The sequence below is a fragment of the Gossypium hirsutum genome, chromosome A13 (genome assembly GCF_007990345.1).
Source record: "Gossypium hirsutum isolate 1008001.06 chromosome A13, Gossypium_hirsutum_v2.1, whole genome shotgun sequence".
Lineage (NCBI taxonomy): Eukaryota > Viridiplantae > Streptophyta > Magnoliopsida > Malvales > Malvaceae > Gossypium > Gossypium hirsutum.
The window spans coordinates 30422-47484 of record NC_053436.1 but is presented as its reverse complement, the minus strand read 5'-3'; the positions used below and the strand labels follow the sequence as shown (position 1 = coordinate 47484).

Below are 17063 nucleotides of genomic sequence, written 5' to 3'. Positions count from 1 at the left end.
AGGAATACCTTTTGCTTCTCGTGTTTAATATGGTGCTGATGCTCTCTCATATAGCTTAATAGGATAGATAATTGATCATTTGCTTTCAATGGAGGTAGAACATAGAATGCGCCTAATGTTTTGAGCATCTGTGCATATCATACATAATGCTATAAATTTGCCTCATATAGGTTGATTGAGCTAAATCCATTAAAATTTCTTAAGGTGACATCGTTTTTCCTGTTGGTTCATTAGATGATTACAGTGAAGACATTCCTATTGAAGACGAGGATGAAATTGAAGATGATGCAGAACCGAATAATGAAAACAGGTCCGCATCAATGTCAATAATGTTTTCTGTCAACCAAGAGGTTTATTAGTGCAAAAAGATTGATGGCAATATCTTGCTATTCCATGAGGCTTTACTGATTTCTGAAGTTGGCAGCTTAGTTTAATGGCCCACACTTTTCCAACTTTCATCAGCAGAGGAGAGCACCTATGCAAGTTGTGGGGTTTGTTTTCTTTTTTGTTCAAAATGGATAAATCACAATAGCATGGGGTTGTATCTTGCTTCTTGCAATTTTAGTAATTTGTTGAATTCCGACATCCAGGAACATTGGACAAGGCATGGCACCCTTTTTCAGGCATGAACTTATTTCTTTTTCAATAAGCAATTTTCAGACATGGCCTTTGGTTTCAAAATGGTAGCTAGATCTAGATATATGGTACATGGCCACTGCCGAGAGTTTATTTGGTAGTTTTTCTGGATAGCATGTCTATTTAATTCGTTGTGAGTTGTGATATTCTGTTTCTTAGATTTCTCAAAAAGTCTATACTTCAATATTAAAATACTAATAATAATAATAATCTAATTGGGATGCTTGTTGATATTGATAAGAATTGGAGAATTTCAACCGACTTGCTAATTGCAGAGGTTTTTGTCGATTTGGGTTTCATGATCATAAACGGTGGAGATCGTCATGATTCGTGTATGAATATATGTTTTCTTTTTCATACTGATAGGTGCTTGCATTAGTCAGTAAGTATTGGGTATATTTTCTTTAAAATAGTTGGTATTGTCCTAGTTCTGTTGGGTATGATTTGCAAATGGATTTTGATTGGAAGTTTTAGGTAGAACCATGGTATCTCTGTATATCAGGTGCATGGGAAGTTTTGCGTGATTATTGATATATGCATGGGGTGAAAATACTTTGATTTTGGTTAAAGATAGAATTATATTTATCTGTTTTACTTAGTCTTATAGAAGGGAAATTGAGTTGTAATCTTTTAAGTGAATAGCCTACTCCGGTTACTTAGTCTTATAGAAGGGAAATTGAGTTGTAATCTTTTAAGTGAATAGCCTACTCCGGGTATATCTCACTTCTATGCTATCTCGATTCACAAGTATTAGTGCCTGGTTTGGTAGTTTTACTGTCTGGTTTAGCTTTTTTTCTTATTTGGACCGGGCCACTTCTTGTACTTCTTGGCAGGGATATCCCGATTTGGGGCTACACCAATTTGTTGCTATCCCGGCTTGGATCTATCCCAGTTTGGGGTTTTTAAAAAAATTATATATAAAAAATAATATAAAAAATTTAATATGCACGGGTTGAGTTTTTTCAAAATTTTATTTTTTGGGTGGAGCCCGTCTCAACCTTAGCTTTTGATTATTAATGTATTAAATTTTGTTGTATATTCATTCAAACTAGGATAGCTATTTGAGTATTTTATTTATCTTATTATTTCGGGAGGGAGAGCAAATATGATGAGGAATATCTCCATGAATCGGACTACTTGTCACTCTTATTCTAGGTAGGAATATACCATTTCAGAGATATCTCAGTTTGGTAATATCCCATAAATGGATATCCCGGCGTGATTGTAGCCCATTCGAAGTATATCTCACCGTTGGTTTTAGGTTTTTTTTTGAATAAAAGTATTGGGTTGTTATTAAAATGCAAAAACAAATAAAACCATCAGGACTTAAGCAAAATAAAACTCTGGAAAAATAGGTTTAATTTTATCTGGGTTTAAGCACATTAGGATAGTAATATTTAAAAAAAGATTGTATCTTCAATCTATAAAAATTGAATATAATTTTTCCAAAAGTCAAATCTTGTTATGCTATTTTCAAGATAAAAAAATAGTAGAGGAGTTTCCTTAACAATTTTTTTGATCAAATTTATTAACAAAAAATAATAATAATAGTATGTTCACTCTACTTTGAATTTTCATTTTATTGTTTTTATTTATGCAAAAAGAATTAATCTGGTAACTATTTTTATTTTTATTTTGATAGTTAAGAGTCATAGCTTTTTGCAATAAAAAGTTACTGAATTAGCTCTAATTTTATTTAATTAATAAATATATTATTTATATTTTTATAAATTTTATATTATATAAAAAATAGATTTAAAAATTGAAAGGTTAAGTTTACTTTAAGGAAAATATTATCTATTTATCAAGTTTAATCGAATTTAATATGTCAATTAAATAATATAATTCAATTTAAAATTTATAAATAGTAAATTTAAATCACTTTATTTTTAAATAGATAATTATATTCATTTATCTTTATAGTTCAAAATTTTAAGTTATATTCTCTTTTATATTTTTAAATATATATTTTATTAAATTTTCTAATAATAAAATTATTTATGAAGTATTAGAAAAATTTAAAGTACTTAAATTAAAAATATATGGGTCATAATAAAATTTACAATTTTTTAGTTTGAAATGCGTAAAAATCGTACTTAATTTTATTGAAGTAATAGAAAAACTCTACTTAATCCTAATTAGTTTTAAAATATATTAAAAAAATTGATATTAAATAAATCCTTTAATTCTATAAATATTAAAAATGTAAAATATATGCATATATTTATCTGGAGAAATAAATCCTATTTCGCTTTATTTTTTTTCTAATATTTCTTTTTTGTTTTTCTTTAATTTCCCCAAAAAGATATTAGTGATTTAAAGAAAGTTTTAATTACCATAGATGTTACCGCTGTCATCAGTCCAATTTTATATCTCTCTTCATTCCATAGCTCCCTAGCCGATTCTTTTCCCCCCTTCGTCTTTCTCCTCTCTGTCTCTTTTCAATTTTTTCTTATTATTTTTTAGATTTGGTTAAAGGCACGCCAGAAAAACACTCCCACCCGCTTCTCTGCCGTTTCACCGCATACCAACGCCAACTGAAGATGGTGACGGAGAACCAGAACCCTTTAGAAAAACATTTTTGAAATCTCTCTATTAACCCTTTTCACAACTTTATTCTTTCCCTTCCCACTTCCAGGTTTGCCCCTTTTGTTCCTTAATAATAATTATTGTTTTTGTAGTAGTTTGCATTAGTTTGTTTTTTGATATGTTCTGTTGTTGGGTATTTTTTTTTGATTTGGAGCTCTAAAATAAATTGAATAACCATGCACTATGATACTTATTTCCTTCAAAGCATGAACTGCAGATTTTTATTTTTCTTATTTGATCTGTAAAATATATGAAATCCTCTTCTTCATCGTAGAGTCATTTCATTTATGAATCTTTAGTTCACCTTTTTCTTTAGGGTTTTAGGGTTTATTGGTTTGAGTGTAAGCCGCTTCCTCTAATGTTACTGTGGGATAGTTTGCTTATGTTGTGAATGCTGTGATTACAAGAGTGTCTTTTTGCATATGATTTCCATGACTGCAGTGATTATATTTTGGACTTAGTGTTTTATATACGGTGAATTACTAGATGCTTATCCCTCACATTACATTTTGGAAATGTTATTGTTATATTCTGGTGTTAATCGAAGTGTTTTCTGCCATACAGGTTGCTAGATTATTCAATGAAGCTGCTCAGATGTCTCCTGAGGATGTTGATGTACACATTGTCCTTGGTGTTCTGTATAATTTGTCGAGCGAAAATGATAAGGCCATTGCATCTTTCAAAACTGCTTTGAAACTTAAACCTAATGATTATTCTCTTTGGAACAAGCTTGGTGCAACACAAGCCAACAGTGTGCAGAGTGCTGATGCAATATTAGCTTATCAACAGGTAGCCTCTTCATGATTCCCCCTTGAATAGTGGTGGCCTAGCTGTTTACCACCTGATATGTTGATTTCATAATTACTTTTTTTATAATTAAAAATTTATTTTGCCTATCCTAAAATTTTGGGGTTCTCTTTACTAAGTTGGAGTACCTGTAATGTGTGAAATTCAAAATATATGAGTACTAGGATTTTACTAAGGATCACAATTTGTATGGTGTGTTTCTCACTATTTTGCATGTTGGGCCAGAATTAAAAAAAAATGAATTATGAAGGTGTTGACAATGTCGGCAAGGGTGCTATAACTACCTGAACCATTTGAAGTGCAAGATGTAAAAAAGGCACTTTTTTGAGTAAATTAAGGTGAATATGTAAATTTTTGCTTCTTGAATTAAGGGGGCTTTTTTGCTTCTATACAAAAAAGTGTGCCTAGGACTTGGCTTGTGCTTAATCAATTGAAAGGATGGCATAAAGAAATGCAAAACATGTGATAACCCAACATGTCAATCTTCTGTGTGCCAAACTCATATGGGTTGCATCATCTTTTTTTCTATTTCTCTTCTTTCTTATCTTTCAATGGTAAAGTGATGCATTGGTGTGTTATACAGCTCTCTTATAGGGTTGAATTATTTACTTGCTCCATCTTTGTAACCTTAGGCTGCTAAAAAGATTCTCCAAATAACATGTTGCACCTAGTTGGACCTTAGAAGACAAACTAGCTCTTCTATTAAGCTCCATGTAATTAGTTATTTGATTTGTTGGAGCTATGGGTTAATTTAGATGATTTGATTACGCACTTCCTCAATTTACATATACCCTTGATCATATCTTTCAAAATTCCTTTTTTTAATGCATTCAGATCTTGCATATGCAGTTTGATTTGTTTAGCCTCTGTTACTGAGATTGTCCATTTAAAATTATTTGATGATAAACTTCCCTTTGCCTGTGGTGGCCATATTTTCAGCACTATTGAATTTAGTCTTTTGGTCTATGTCTGGATCTTTAGGCACTAGATTTGAAGCCAAACTATGTGCATGCTTGGGCAAACATGGGTATCAGTTACGCCAACCAGGTTTGTTATATCCTGCACTGTTCTCTCATTGTCTTGACATTCATGAAAAGGGAACTGCATTTCTTTCTTAATGTCTTCATTTCCTTTTGCATATTTCTGAGATGGTCAATCCTTCTAAATGAAAATTTATGGGTATGTGATCAGGAATTAAATCACATACCTTAAACCCTAAATCCTAAACCCTAAATGTCTAAACCCTAAGTGGGGTGCTATGGATAGAAGAGATAGATTTGAGGATTCAAATTTCGAATAATGGGAGGTAAGACGCCAGAAGGTGTTGATGGCGCGGAAGTGTCGGGTTTCTTACGAAAGGACAAGAAAGGAAGGGAAAGAGAAGAAAACGAAAGAGAGGATTAACAGAGATCAAAGAATGGAAAAACAACAGAAAATAAAAGGGGAAATAAATAAAGGAAAATAAATTTAAAGAGGTAGATGAATAGGTGAAGAAATGAGGAAGCTATGAATGGAAGAGAGAGAATTTTCTAAATCCCATGTGACAACGGTAACATTTATGGTAATTAATACCTTCTTTAAATTACTTTTTTTTTGAGAAATTAAAGACAAAGAAGGTAAAGAGAATTAGGAAAAAGAAGTGGGGAATCGGGATATTCCTATAATGGGATATACCCAGGCCGGGATATACCACTATGGGTTAACAATGAACTGGGATATCCTTGGGTTTAGGGTTTGCCTTACATAGTTTCCTTCATTTCAGCTCTCAAGCCCACAGCTGCATACTTTAAAATGCCTGTCGTCAATGAATAACTTTTGTCGCAGATAAGTTGTTTGAAGAAATTCCCGTTAGGTAATGGAACATCTCCTTTTTTATGCACAAGGTTCATCCTACAAACGAACGATAATACTAAGAAAATGGATTGCATATTGTCATCCATCACCATATATCCTTTCATAACTAAGAGAGGAAAACTACAACAGAGCATTTGTGTTACTAACCTGGCGCATCCCAACACAAATATTATGTCGTGTTTATGTTAGAGGATGATACTGATTTTGTTGGGATTTGGTTCTATTTTTTATTTCTTAAAATTTCTTTATTACTTTAAATATAACTTTCCTAATAAATTAGAATATGCTGATGTCATATTTTTATTTTCCATATTAGAATAAGAAAGTAGGGTTTTGCAATACTATTCAAATAAAAGCTCTTACTCTTGGGTTGGCCAATCCTCATTAATCAAAGTGTTTGACTTAGAATTTCCAAAATCCAGTGAAGCAGATCGGCAACCAGTACCCTTTCCGCTTGGTTTTGGGCGATTAGCATCAGCATAGTGTAAGAATGGAGTCAGGGGCGAAGGAGGAAGGGAAAGTGCTCGGATACAACAGCAAAAACGTGAAGAAAGTGGCATTACTTTCAACACTGGCTGCACTCCTTGACGATCCAATTCTTGCCGATGTCCCTAAGAGACCCAGTTTGTCCGATGTCGATATCCGAATCAACCTTGAACTGGGGAGTGCCATGTGTATCTCTATCTTCAAATTAGATGGAACCTTCTTCGGTACGCTTCATATGCTCTCTCTCTCTCTCTCGCACACACTGACACACAGAGCTAGGCAGGCCTTCAGCCACATAGAATTTGTGTTTGAAACTAAAGTCAGTACTTATTTTGATTGGCTTTCCTTGGAATTTGAAGATGTTGCGGTGATGAATTCAGCCACGGTGAAAGACTTGAAGCTCGCAATCAAGAAGAAAGTGATCGAGTTAGAGCAATCCAAGATGGGTCATCGACACATTTCATGGTTTATCATCTTGTTTTTGCTCTTAAACCACCCTCACTTTTTTTTTTTGGCCAGAACCACCCTCACATTAATTGGTGGCATTTTGATGTATTAGAGAGAAAAAAAATAATGCAGAGCAATTACGTTTACTATAAAGTTCTGTTTCTGAAGATTATTTTTTTTTTCCTTTTAGTGTTTACTTTGTTTGTGGTTATAGGAGGCACGTTTGGGCTAATTTCTGCCTAGCACACCACAATGAGAAGCTCCTTAATGATGGCACTGCACTTCAGGATTTTGGTGTTCGAAATAATTCTCAGGTGTTGTATATGGCCCCTTCACTTTTCTGGAATTTATTATTATTATTATTATTTTTTATGATCAGTCTTTGCTCATTTCCTGCTTATGATCTCACCTTGGAGCCTTAACATCCATTGACCTTGCGAATATCAACTTAAACAAGCTTCATATGCTAATGAATTATGGGAATCCATCATCCCACATAGGTTTTTATAAATATTGTTAGGAGGAATCCCGACTTAAAATTGATCTAGAAATTTGACCCTCATTTACGATTACTGGGTCTATAATGTCTAGCAGCTGGCAGCATGTAAATTATAAACATGAAGAATTCCTCCTCCTGAGATGTTATGATGTGTATTGCAGGTACATTTTTTACCTTATGTTGTCTCAAAAGGTTCTGGGGGACATTCTAAGAGGAGAAAACACCGTTTCTTCCATGGCCTGAACAAGCATTCATGATGACATGCCATCATTCGAGCATCCCTGTTTTCTGATCCAACTCATTCCACAAATTCACAATGTTCCATAGCAAAGTAAATGTGGTACAAGTACATTGGTTTCTAGTTGAGATTTTAAATAAATTTTAAAGCTCTTGTAATACTAAATTTTTAATAAATTAGCTTTATCATATCTCGCATTCTCGTATTCTAGTTGACATTGATTTCTTCAGAAGCTGATAGTGTTAGCGTTTGTTTTCTGACAATTTATTTGTTTTTCTCTGTTTCTCGATGCCATGTTCAATTGTGAGTAGTGCATGTTGTATCTTATCATGATTTACTGAATTATTGTGGTTTTGAACTTGTAACATTGTGTTTCTCATTCTTCCTTGTTTGGTTGCTCATAAAATTGAGGGAAAATGGGTATTGCAAGGTATTGTATTGTTGTTCTGACTTTTAGTTATGGAAAATACTTGCGCAGCTAAGTTTAAGAGCGTTTTTGCAAGCAGACAAGAGGATCTTTATCCTTAAGTCCTAAAATGGAGGTTAATATTTTAGGTCCTTTTGTTATCTTTTTCCCCATTTTGAATTATGGGACCAAGGAATGTTCTAACTTAATTTTTCCTTGTTTGACTAATATTTGAAGGATTTTTGGACTGAGAGACCTGAAATAATACCTGCTTTTGTAGTTCATTAAGGAAGGAAGTAAGAAGAGATTTTGGGACCAATTAACATCAATTTTAGCTAGAAGAATGTGGTCATATTTGGAGTTTAAGTCTCACATTTTATCTGGTGCTAAGGTGGTGCGTATTAGTCAGTCCATGGATCAATGCATATTAGTCAGTCCATGGATCAATGCATATTAGTTAGTCCATGGATCAATGCATATTCGGTTTTCTTTTCATACTGCTAGGTGCTTGTACTCATCAGTAAGGATCTAGGTATATTTTCTTTAAAATAGTTGAGTGGAGCTCATCGATGAACTTTGTTGGAATTGTTTGTGTGCTGGTGCTTATATGATTAGGAAATGGATTTTGATTGAAATATTCAGTTAATTCGTAAATGCATGGCATGGTTGGAATTAGGGATGTAATTGAATCGAAATGGTTGTTTTCTATTACAAAGTAGTTACGAGTGGTTTTTGTGTTGCACTAGAAGATGTTAACTATGTGCTGTTTTCTTTCTTATGAAGAACGCAGTATATTTGCCTTCTTTGATTTAAAGTGAGAGTTTTCTTTCAAAGTTTCATATTTGAATTGTATTACTGGTTTTTTTTTTTTTCAAAAAATCCAAAGTACTCATCTTTTGCTTTGGTATTGTTAATTATGTAGCAAAAGAAGGTTTATCTTTTGAGTACGTCGGCCATTCATATCGACCAAAGGTATCTCTCTACAATCTCATGGTTTTGTTTGGAATAACATTGATGCGTGTTGTTTTATTTGATTGTTATTTCCTCATCCCCCTTCCCCACCTTTCCTTTCTCTGTAAGTAACCAAGTATCTTCTCATTTTACCTTTGGATTTGTTTGTAAAGGTAAGGCCGTCTCTGTCTGATAGCAATTTGCATTGCGTGTTGCCTGCCTTTCTTTTTCTTTTCAAAGTCTCTGTTACCGTTTTAATCTCTTTTGTGGAAAAATTTTAAGGATATTGTTGGATATTTCTTTTTAATTTCCATTTTCTCATCCATTTCTTATGCTTATTGCTAAACCGTTGTTCAATTTACTTGGTTGGGTTACTAGTATGATGTTCTTATATATACCCTATTGTAATTATTTGTTTTGAACGGGAATTTGCAACTGTTGTTTTCTGACAGATAGGTTTGCACATGTCTTTGATTCAATTTCGTCTTACCCTGTCTTTCTCTACCAGCAGTATGGCGGATTTGCCCTCCTCCTTTTGGGGCATCATCACCTGCAAACTAGTAAGTAGTCGAATATGCTTTTGCTTTCATCAATGACATTTTTTGTGGATTGGAATTTTTTTCAGCTCTTTCTTCTTGGTAGATTTCCGTCAAATTCAATGGCTTTTATTAATCTTCTTTTTCATTTCCATCTTTTATAAATTCAATACACTCTAATCTTGGCACTCAGTAAACCATCCTCAGCCTTATCTAGTTCGTGTTACTTAAAATTTTTTCCTAAATCTTGCTGATAGATTAGCTCCATAGGTAGTTTTTTTTTTTTGGGAATGGTAATAGTTATGGTTGTATAAAATTGCTTAGAATCATATTCGGCCAGTTTCTACCATTTATTTTTATCCATAATTTAGGAATAGGCTTTGAAATTGGCAATTAGGAAAAAGAGAATGGCTTGTACCTTATAACAGAGAGGAAGAATAGGTTGGTTGAGAAAAAAATGGTTTGGCACCAACAATGATGCAACTAAATTGTGCTGACGCTTATAAAAGACCTGCCTTCCTGAGATTCTAACCTCAAATGAAGCATAAAAGGGTCTGGGAAGCTTAGGATAAGACAGCTCCACACTGACGACTAAAAGACCCTGGTATGGTTCCACTTTTGGACCTGTATCTTTGAATTTTGGGTCAAAGTTATCCATATCTACATTTGCTGTCCATGCCGAAGTTCGAGTAGTTTATTAGGTTTGTTCTAAGTTGCCAAAGTTTGTGGACTATTTAGGGAAATTATCGAAACCGACTGAAGATTAGATTTAAACCACTTTATCCTAGGTTAATCTATTTAGGACTGCCTAGAACTGCAGTATTAGATTTGTCATCAGTATGACGGAATTCACATTTCATTTTTAGAATACAGAATGTATATATTTATCTAATTTCTGATACTCATATTCAGATATTCTTACATTGGGAGTATTTGAACTTTCCAAACAAAAGAATCATGCATTGGAAACATAATGCAATTCTATCATTAAATATCATAAGTTGGCTTTAGCTTTTGAAGTAAATTGAGTAGCTGCATAAGAATATCTTTTTTATATAGTAAAGGTAATCTCACTTCTCTTTTTGGGTCTATTTGTTGGTATTTTTTATAGTTGAAATGTTTTCGAGATTAATGCAACGTATTGAGTTATATGTCTTTTTTAAACTATGTTACCTAGACTCTTCATTTTTTTTTCTAAAAGATGATGATCTAAATATATGGAAAAACTTTAAAAGGTTCAGTATACCCATGTTGGACGCATCAGGTTCACGTTGTCCTAATTTTTAATGATGCTTGAACATGATTTTTGCTTGCGGTATTCTGCTTTGTTTGCTTTCTTTTCATTTTGCTTACACTGGAACAATTGGTCTCTTTGTGGTCTATGTTGTTGGAGGTTGAATATTTATCGTAATACAATCAATTAGAGACTTTTGTTTTCCATCTGTGTGCCATAGGTGGTACGTGACAATTTTAAAACAGTGAAGACAATTACTTTAGAGTACGTGGGATACTAACATCAGATGTAGACAATTTTCTCCTGTAAATTGTGTCTCCTCTGTCTCCCTTTATTCTGATTTTTGCCTTCTTTTTCCTTTTTTTCTTTTTTCATTTTCTCTTCCTCCCTTTCTTTACTACCCAGATTCTATCTGGGTATCTTTCCATTTTTTTTCCTGATTTCTTTTGTATCTTTTGTGTAAACACATGCCAAAAAAACGCACTTGCTACAGCAGGATATTGAAATCCCACCCTTCATCGGATTGTAATTTCAGGTATGATTTTCACTTCTACTAACTTTTTCTTTTCACGTCTTTTTTAGTTTCAGACCTATGCTTATCTTTTTTTATTTCTATGGGTATTGTGGTTTTCATCTTTAGAACAAGTTTTCATCTCTGTTTTAGTTTTCAGATTTATGCTTCTTTTTTAGTTTTTTCTGTGTCTTTTTGTTATTCGTCTTGGTGTTCAGCCTTATGAAACACTGCTTATATTTGTCTTTTTAAATCTTGTGATGTCCTCATTTTTTTTTTGATAGTTTATCGCTTGTTATGTGTTCTATTTTTTTCGATTGTTTGTTTCCCTCCGTATTTAAGGACATTTTCTTACAAATCTTTCAGTCCTATGAGATTTTATAGCGAAGATATGTTTCTAGCAACTATGTAGGTATCCACCCTAAAACCCTCACTGATTAGCAGAAAGTAAATGGAAACATTTTCTTGTTTCTTTCCTTGTTATTGTCTCCTGGTTTTCCCTTTTTCAACTAGTAAAAACATTATATTTGTTGAGGGAATAAGAAAACACTAATTAAATCATACTGAGTTCTTTTTATAAAAAAAAAATGCCCAAGTGGTAATTTCAAAGAAAAAAAAATTTCTGGAATGAAATGGAAATGAAATGAAGATCGGAGAAGGTATCGTTTCGTCAAAGAGAAGCTCGGGGCATTAGGAAACTGACTGGAACTGGATGACTATCGAGGAAATTAATTAAAAAAATCTATTTTTTTTCTTCTTCTAGTTAATTTTCGTTCTTTCTCTGACTGACGGATATTCCCCTCATATCCCGATTCGGAATAAGCTATTCCCAAAATATTCACAGCATATCCTGTCCCGGTTCTATATTTTTAGTCTACGGTTCAGTTGTTTTGGTAGCCGGTTCAGATTTTTTTCGTGTCTGAACCGGATTACCTGTCGTTCTTATTCCAAGCAGGGATATCCTATTCCAGGTATATCCCGCTTCGGGATATCCGGCGTAAGGATATCCCGGCCATGTTTATCCCATTCGGGGTATATCTGGGTTCGGGTCCAGGGGTGTGAGGCTTGGGGCTTGGGTTTAGGGTTTACGGTTGGGCTGATATTTTTGGGCTTTAGTTTTAGTGGTTGGGGCTGTCGACCGCTTAAGTTTTGGATTACTGGGTTTGGGTTTTATTCAGTTTTATGTACATACTGCTTATTTATTATTTTAATATCCAGTCCGAAATTTTTTCAAACATAAAACAAAATTCAAACCGTTTTCAAAATAAATAATATAAAAACTCTTTCTTCATTCATCTCTCTCACGTTCGGTTCTCCCTTTATTCCCTTCCCTTTTCTCCATTTTTCTACTATTTTTCTTTTTTTCTCTTTTTCTCTTTTCCTCCTTTATTGTCCTTTCTAACAAAACGCTGCAGCTGCCTCCACACACTTTCCAGCGTCTTACCTCCGATGAGGCCAGCTTCCTTCCCATCATTCGAAATTTAAATCCTCAAATATATCTATCCAATCCATTGCTCCCCATTTCTTCGGCGGTTCTCTCTCACTCTCGGTCTCTTTTCGACGTTTTCCTGTCATTCTTTTTTAGCTTTGGGTATCCACAGGCCAAAAAAACACACGCTATTGTAGGAAGAGAGTTTTCGTGAGAGAGAAACCCTATGTTTTCTCTGCCGTTTCTGGTTTTTGTGATTTTTGAAATTCGCTGCTTCAACGGAGACTCATCAGGTATCAATCTCTTTTTTAGTTTCAGCTCCATGCTTTTATACTTGTATTTCAGTGGGTTTTTCTTAGGGTTTTTGATTTTCAGCTTTAGAAATCACTGTCTTGTTCCGTCTTTCAGATCTATAGATGTCGGTCTTGTTCTTCATTTTTGTTTGTTTATCGTCTACTATATGTTCTTTATTTTTGGATTGTTTATTTCCCTCTGGTTAATATTATAGCTTTTGTGTTATTTTCTATTTCTTTTAAATCTTTGCTTAAACACTAATTAAAACATACTGAGTTTTTAAATATTTTCAGAGAACTTTACATTAAATATTTTCAGAACAACGTTTTAGTAAGTACTGTGTTGTTGGGCTTAGCTTTGCTTCGGAACAGAATTTTCTAGTGTCTTGTTCTAGTTAAATTTCATTCTTATTCTGCCTCAGGGATATCCCCATCATATCCCGTTTCGGAATAAGCTATTCCTAGAATATTCCCATCATTTCCTGTCCCGGTTCAGTGTTTTTAGTGTCATTATCTGTTTTGCAGGTGCAAAAATCATGAAGCTTCCAATTATTTATGGGAAGTCACCCCCTTTTCTTCATATGTTCTAGCTTGGGGATTTTGATTCTTTTATGAAAAGGCCTTGAATTTTACCTTCTGCGTTTGAAATGTGTGAACTTTAGGTATTATGGGGGATGGGCAGCACCTAATATATACTTCTTGGGGTATGCTGTGGTTGTGAAGTTTGGCAATATCCGTATCGGTGGACTTTCCGGAATTTACAATGCGCGTAATTATTGTTTAGGTTCGGTATGAAGTTCTTTTACTTGTCTATTCTATGTTTATTCTGGAGTTCTTTTAATGATGATTGTTTATTTACTGCAAGTGAGTGTCAGATATGTTATATTGATTCTTATTTAGGTTGGAGAGTCGAAGCTTTGAAACTGAAATGAATTAGCATTTCCTTGAGCAGGACACCATGAAAGGCCACCTTATAATGACAATACTATCAGGTCTGTGTATCATGTCCGGGAATACGATATTCACAAGCTTATGCACCTAGAGGAACTGATGGATATTTTCCTTTCACACGATTGGCCGCTCAGCATCACTGATTATGGGAACTGGCAACAACTTGTTCGCTACAAAAAACATTTCAAAGACGAGGTAATTATATTCAATTGGTGGAAATGCATATATGTGACAGAATTAAAATCTTCATATCAAGCGTATTCAGTTTTCTTGTTGACCATTCCTGGTTGCTTGTTGGTTGAAACATATTTTCCTAGATCCAGCAAGGAACCCTTGGAAGCAAACCTGCTGCTCAGCTGCTCGAAAAACTCAAACCATCGTATTGGTTTTCAGCTCACTTGCACTAAATCTAGCCTCCAGCTAGTTTTCATGAGAGGGAGGAACTCTCTGCCTTTTCTGGTTTTCTGTGATATTGAAATCTCCTTCTACATCGGATAGTGATTTCAGGTATGATTTTCACTTCAACTATCTTTTCTTTTTCACTTATTTTTTAGTTTCAGATAAGCTTATTTTCTTTTATTTCTGTGGGTATTGTGGTTTTCATCTTTAGAAGGTGTTGTATATGGCCCATTCACTTTTCAGGAAATGGTTTTTTTTTTTATCATTCTTTGCTCGTTTCTTGCTTATGATCTCACCTTGGAGCCTTAACATCCATTGATCTTGCAAATATCAACTTAAACAAGATTCATATGCTAATGAATTATGGGAATCCATCATCCCGAGTAGGTTTTTATAAATATTGTTAAGAGGAATCTCAACTTAAAATTGATCTAGAAATTTGGCTCTCATTTACAATTAATGGGGCTATAATGTCTAGCAGCTGGCGGCATGTAAATTATAAACATGAAGAATTCCTCCTCCTGAGATGTTTTTATGTGTATTGCAGGTACATTTTTTACCTTATGTTGTCTCAAAAGGTTCTGGGAGATATTCTAAGAGGAGAAAACACTGGCCTGAACAAGCTTTCATGATGACATTCAATCATTCCGGCCATCCCTGTTTTTTGATCCAAGTCATTCCACAAGTTCACAATGTTCCATGGCAAAGTAAATGTGGTACAAGTACATTAATTTCTAGTTGACATTTTAAATAAATTCTAAAGCTCTTATAATACTAAATTTTTAACAAATTAGCTTTATCATATCTCGTACCCTCAAAACCAAATGCATTGATCATGTCATCATCTCCAAGACTCCACAATTTTAGTCGAAAAGTTAAATGTCTAATTATATATAGTATAGATTTGATAATATAGTATATAAATACACATTTAAGTAATAATTAAAAATATTTTCTTTTACAAAGTAAATTATTTTATTATGATGATATTTTTATATCTAAAATCAATAAAAAGAAAAACAGATAATAATATTTTTAAAAGAATGACAAATCTCAAGACTTTTTGTTTCCTTCTTTATAAATCCTTTTGCCTTTGGCTTTTACCTTCTGCAATTAAAATGTGTGAACTTATTATGGGGGATGGGCAACACCTAATATATACTTCTTGGAGTTTGCTGGGGTTGTGAAGTTTGGCAATATCGTTATCGGTGGACTTTCCGGAATTTACAATGCGCGTAATTATTGTTTAGGTTGGGTTTGAAGTTCTTTTACTTGTCTATTTCCTAGATCCCACAAGGGACTCTTGGAAGCAAGCCTGCTGCTCGAAAAACTAAAACCATCCTACTCAAACCATTTCATTTAGGTTCTCTCTTTTGGGCTTTGCTGGAAGCTTATTAATGAATTTTGGCTTTATCTGGTCTTTTAGATTGTTGATATTTAATCCGATCCGGGACCTTATGAGGTTCAATACTATGAAGATTGGCTGGCAACAACACGGAAATGGAACCGTCTTTCCTTTGACCTTACGACGGGGAGACTTTGGGTGTGTATATATGACATTTTTGTTTTGACCAAGCCACTCATCTCGCTCTCTCTCTCTCTCTCTCTCTCTCTCTTGGGTGGGGTGGGCTAATGTTTTATTTGAAAATGTGCAATTTTCTATTTTTGCGAGTACTATTACTCTACAAGAACTAGTGAGCTGACAACTGCTGTTCTAATATGTAGGAGAACACAGCTTGACATGCAAGGTTGTCGTCAATGGGTTAAGAGCAGGATGGAAGACAGAGGAGCCAAACCTTGTGAATTTTCTCTAACAGCTCCACCTCACAAACCCTCTAATTCAGTTTCAAACGCCTGGTAAATAATATGGTGATATTTTGATGCTTTTCATTCTTTGAGGTGCTAAAAGTATCTCCATTAATGGTTCTATCTTTTGGATTTAAAGAACTCACCATATATGTTTGCTATTTATGCCACTTATCACTATCATGATTAGGCATCTCGATATTACTGTCACTGTGGTTACAAAATGCTATCCTTCATTTTTTATCTTCTTTTAGCTCAATTAATTGTTGGGTAGCGAATGCATTCTTTTTTTATTTAGTTTTGCTACTAGAATAATCATGACTTCTGCAATTTGCTTTTGCTTGATTTCCTTTTTAATTATTAAAATTTTTAAAATTTTCTCACCTTGTGTAGGTTCTCTCCGTAATCCTCAGACTGTATCTTTCTTGAAATTGCTAGATCTTCCTTATGTTCTTGATAATGAATCGGACTCCAGGGATACTCCTGCTTCATTGCCTCAAAAGGGTAAAGAGTTTTCTATTTACCTTGTCCCACTCAGTTTTGATGATGTTACAGCGTTCGGCATGTGATAGGCCAGCTTAGGATTATTCTAGTTCAGGAAAAGACCTCTTCAGGAGTTTTGGAGAAATCCCGTCGAATAACCAAGTTTTGAAGCTTTCAATTAATAATCTGTTAAACTAATGAATTGTTTTGGGCTTACCTATTTATTTTAAAGCTTGGATTCGAAGGAAGCAAGGGCCAAGTATGCAAGTTGAAGAAGTCCTTGTATGGACTAAAGCAATCCCCTAGGGCTTGGTTTAATCGTTTTGCCAAAGCCATGACTAGTAGACATTATACTCAAGGTCAAGCTGATCACACCTTATTCTACAAACACTTGGATAATGGGAAGTGTTGTATTCTCATTGTCTATGTAGATGACATAATATTGACAGGGGATGATTCTATTGAAATTGAAAGACTAAAAGAGTTCTTAAGTCTTGAGTTTCAACTT

At 34.0% G+C, this 17063-nt stretch overlaps 2 protein-coding genes across 30 annotated transcripts in view; both read left to right on the top strand.

Moving 5' to 3' along the window:
- The window catches only part of LOC107887432 (uncharacterized), a 33712-nt gene that overhangs the window by 11977 nt on the left and 4672 nt on the right, over positions 1-17063 (top strand). For 6 of the 9 annotated variants that reach the window (XM_041084332.1, XM_041084331.1, XM_041084333.1 and 3 more), the window contains exon 17: positions 235-763. Coding sequence is in view for 2 of the 9 variants with exons in the window: in XM_041084325.1 (XP_040940259.1) it covers positions 13579-13700; positions 13869-14062; positions 14185-14274 (406 nt within the window). In the remaining 7 variants the exon portion in view is untranslated. Of the gene's footprint in view, positions 1-234; positions 764-13578; positions 13701-13868; positions 14063-14184; positions 14375-14813; positions 15810-15991; positions 16124-16465; positions 16577-17063 lie in introns of those variants that run through there. The other 3 variants (XM_041084326.1, XM_041084325.1, XM_041084328.1) reach the window with 3 other exon arrangements.
- LOC121212129 (U11/U12 small nuclear ribonucleoprotein 25 kDa protein) lies at positions 2892-13894 on the top strand. 21 transcript variants are annotated; one of them, XM_041084355.1, is made up of 13 exons: positions 2892-3274; positions 3790-4014; positions 5014-5079; positions 6309-6596; positions 6732-6837; positions 7034-7133; positions 7480-7649; positions 8885-8934; positions 9425-9473; positions 10904-10947; positions 11177-11218; positions 13442-13705; positions 13817-13894. In XM_041084355.1, exons 4-7 carry the CDS (start codon positions 6377-6379, stop codon positions 7573-7575), a joined length of 522 nt encoding a protein of 173 aa, XP_040940289.1. In that variant the 5' UTR covers positions 2892-3274; positions 3790-4014; positions 5014-5079; positions 6309-6376; the 3' UTR covers positions 7576-7649; positions 8885-8934; positions 9425-9473; positions 10904-10947; positions 11177-11218; positions 13442-13705; positions 13817-13894. The 21 variants fall into 21 exon arrangements, with proteins under 21 accessions (XP_040940289.1, XP_040940274.1, XP_040940276.1 ...); XM_041084340.1 differs by having other exon boundaries at positions 7480-7658; positions 9366-9473; positions 11180-11218; XM_041084342.1 differs by having other exon boundaries at positions 7480-7658; positions 9366-9473.

Bases quoted from the DNA above. Each gene is read 5' to 3' on its own strand.
- LOC121212129 (XM_041084356.1), top strand. From the start codon at position 6,377: ATGGAGTCAGGGGCGAAGGAGGAAGGGAAAGTGCTCGGATACAACAGC. The intron at 6,597-6,731 runs GTACGCTTCATA...TGGAATTTGAAG, and splicing joins ATTAGATGGAACCTTCTTCG to ATGTTGCGGTGATGAATTCA. The intron at 7,134-7,479 runs GTGTTGTATATG...TGTGTATTGCAG, and splicing joins GTGTTCGAAATAATTCTCAG to GTACATTTTTTACCTTATGT.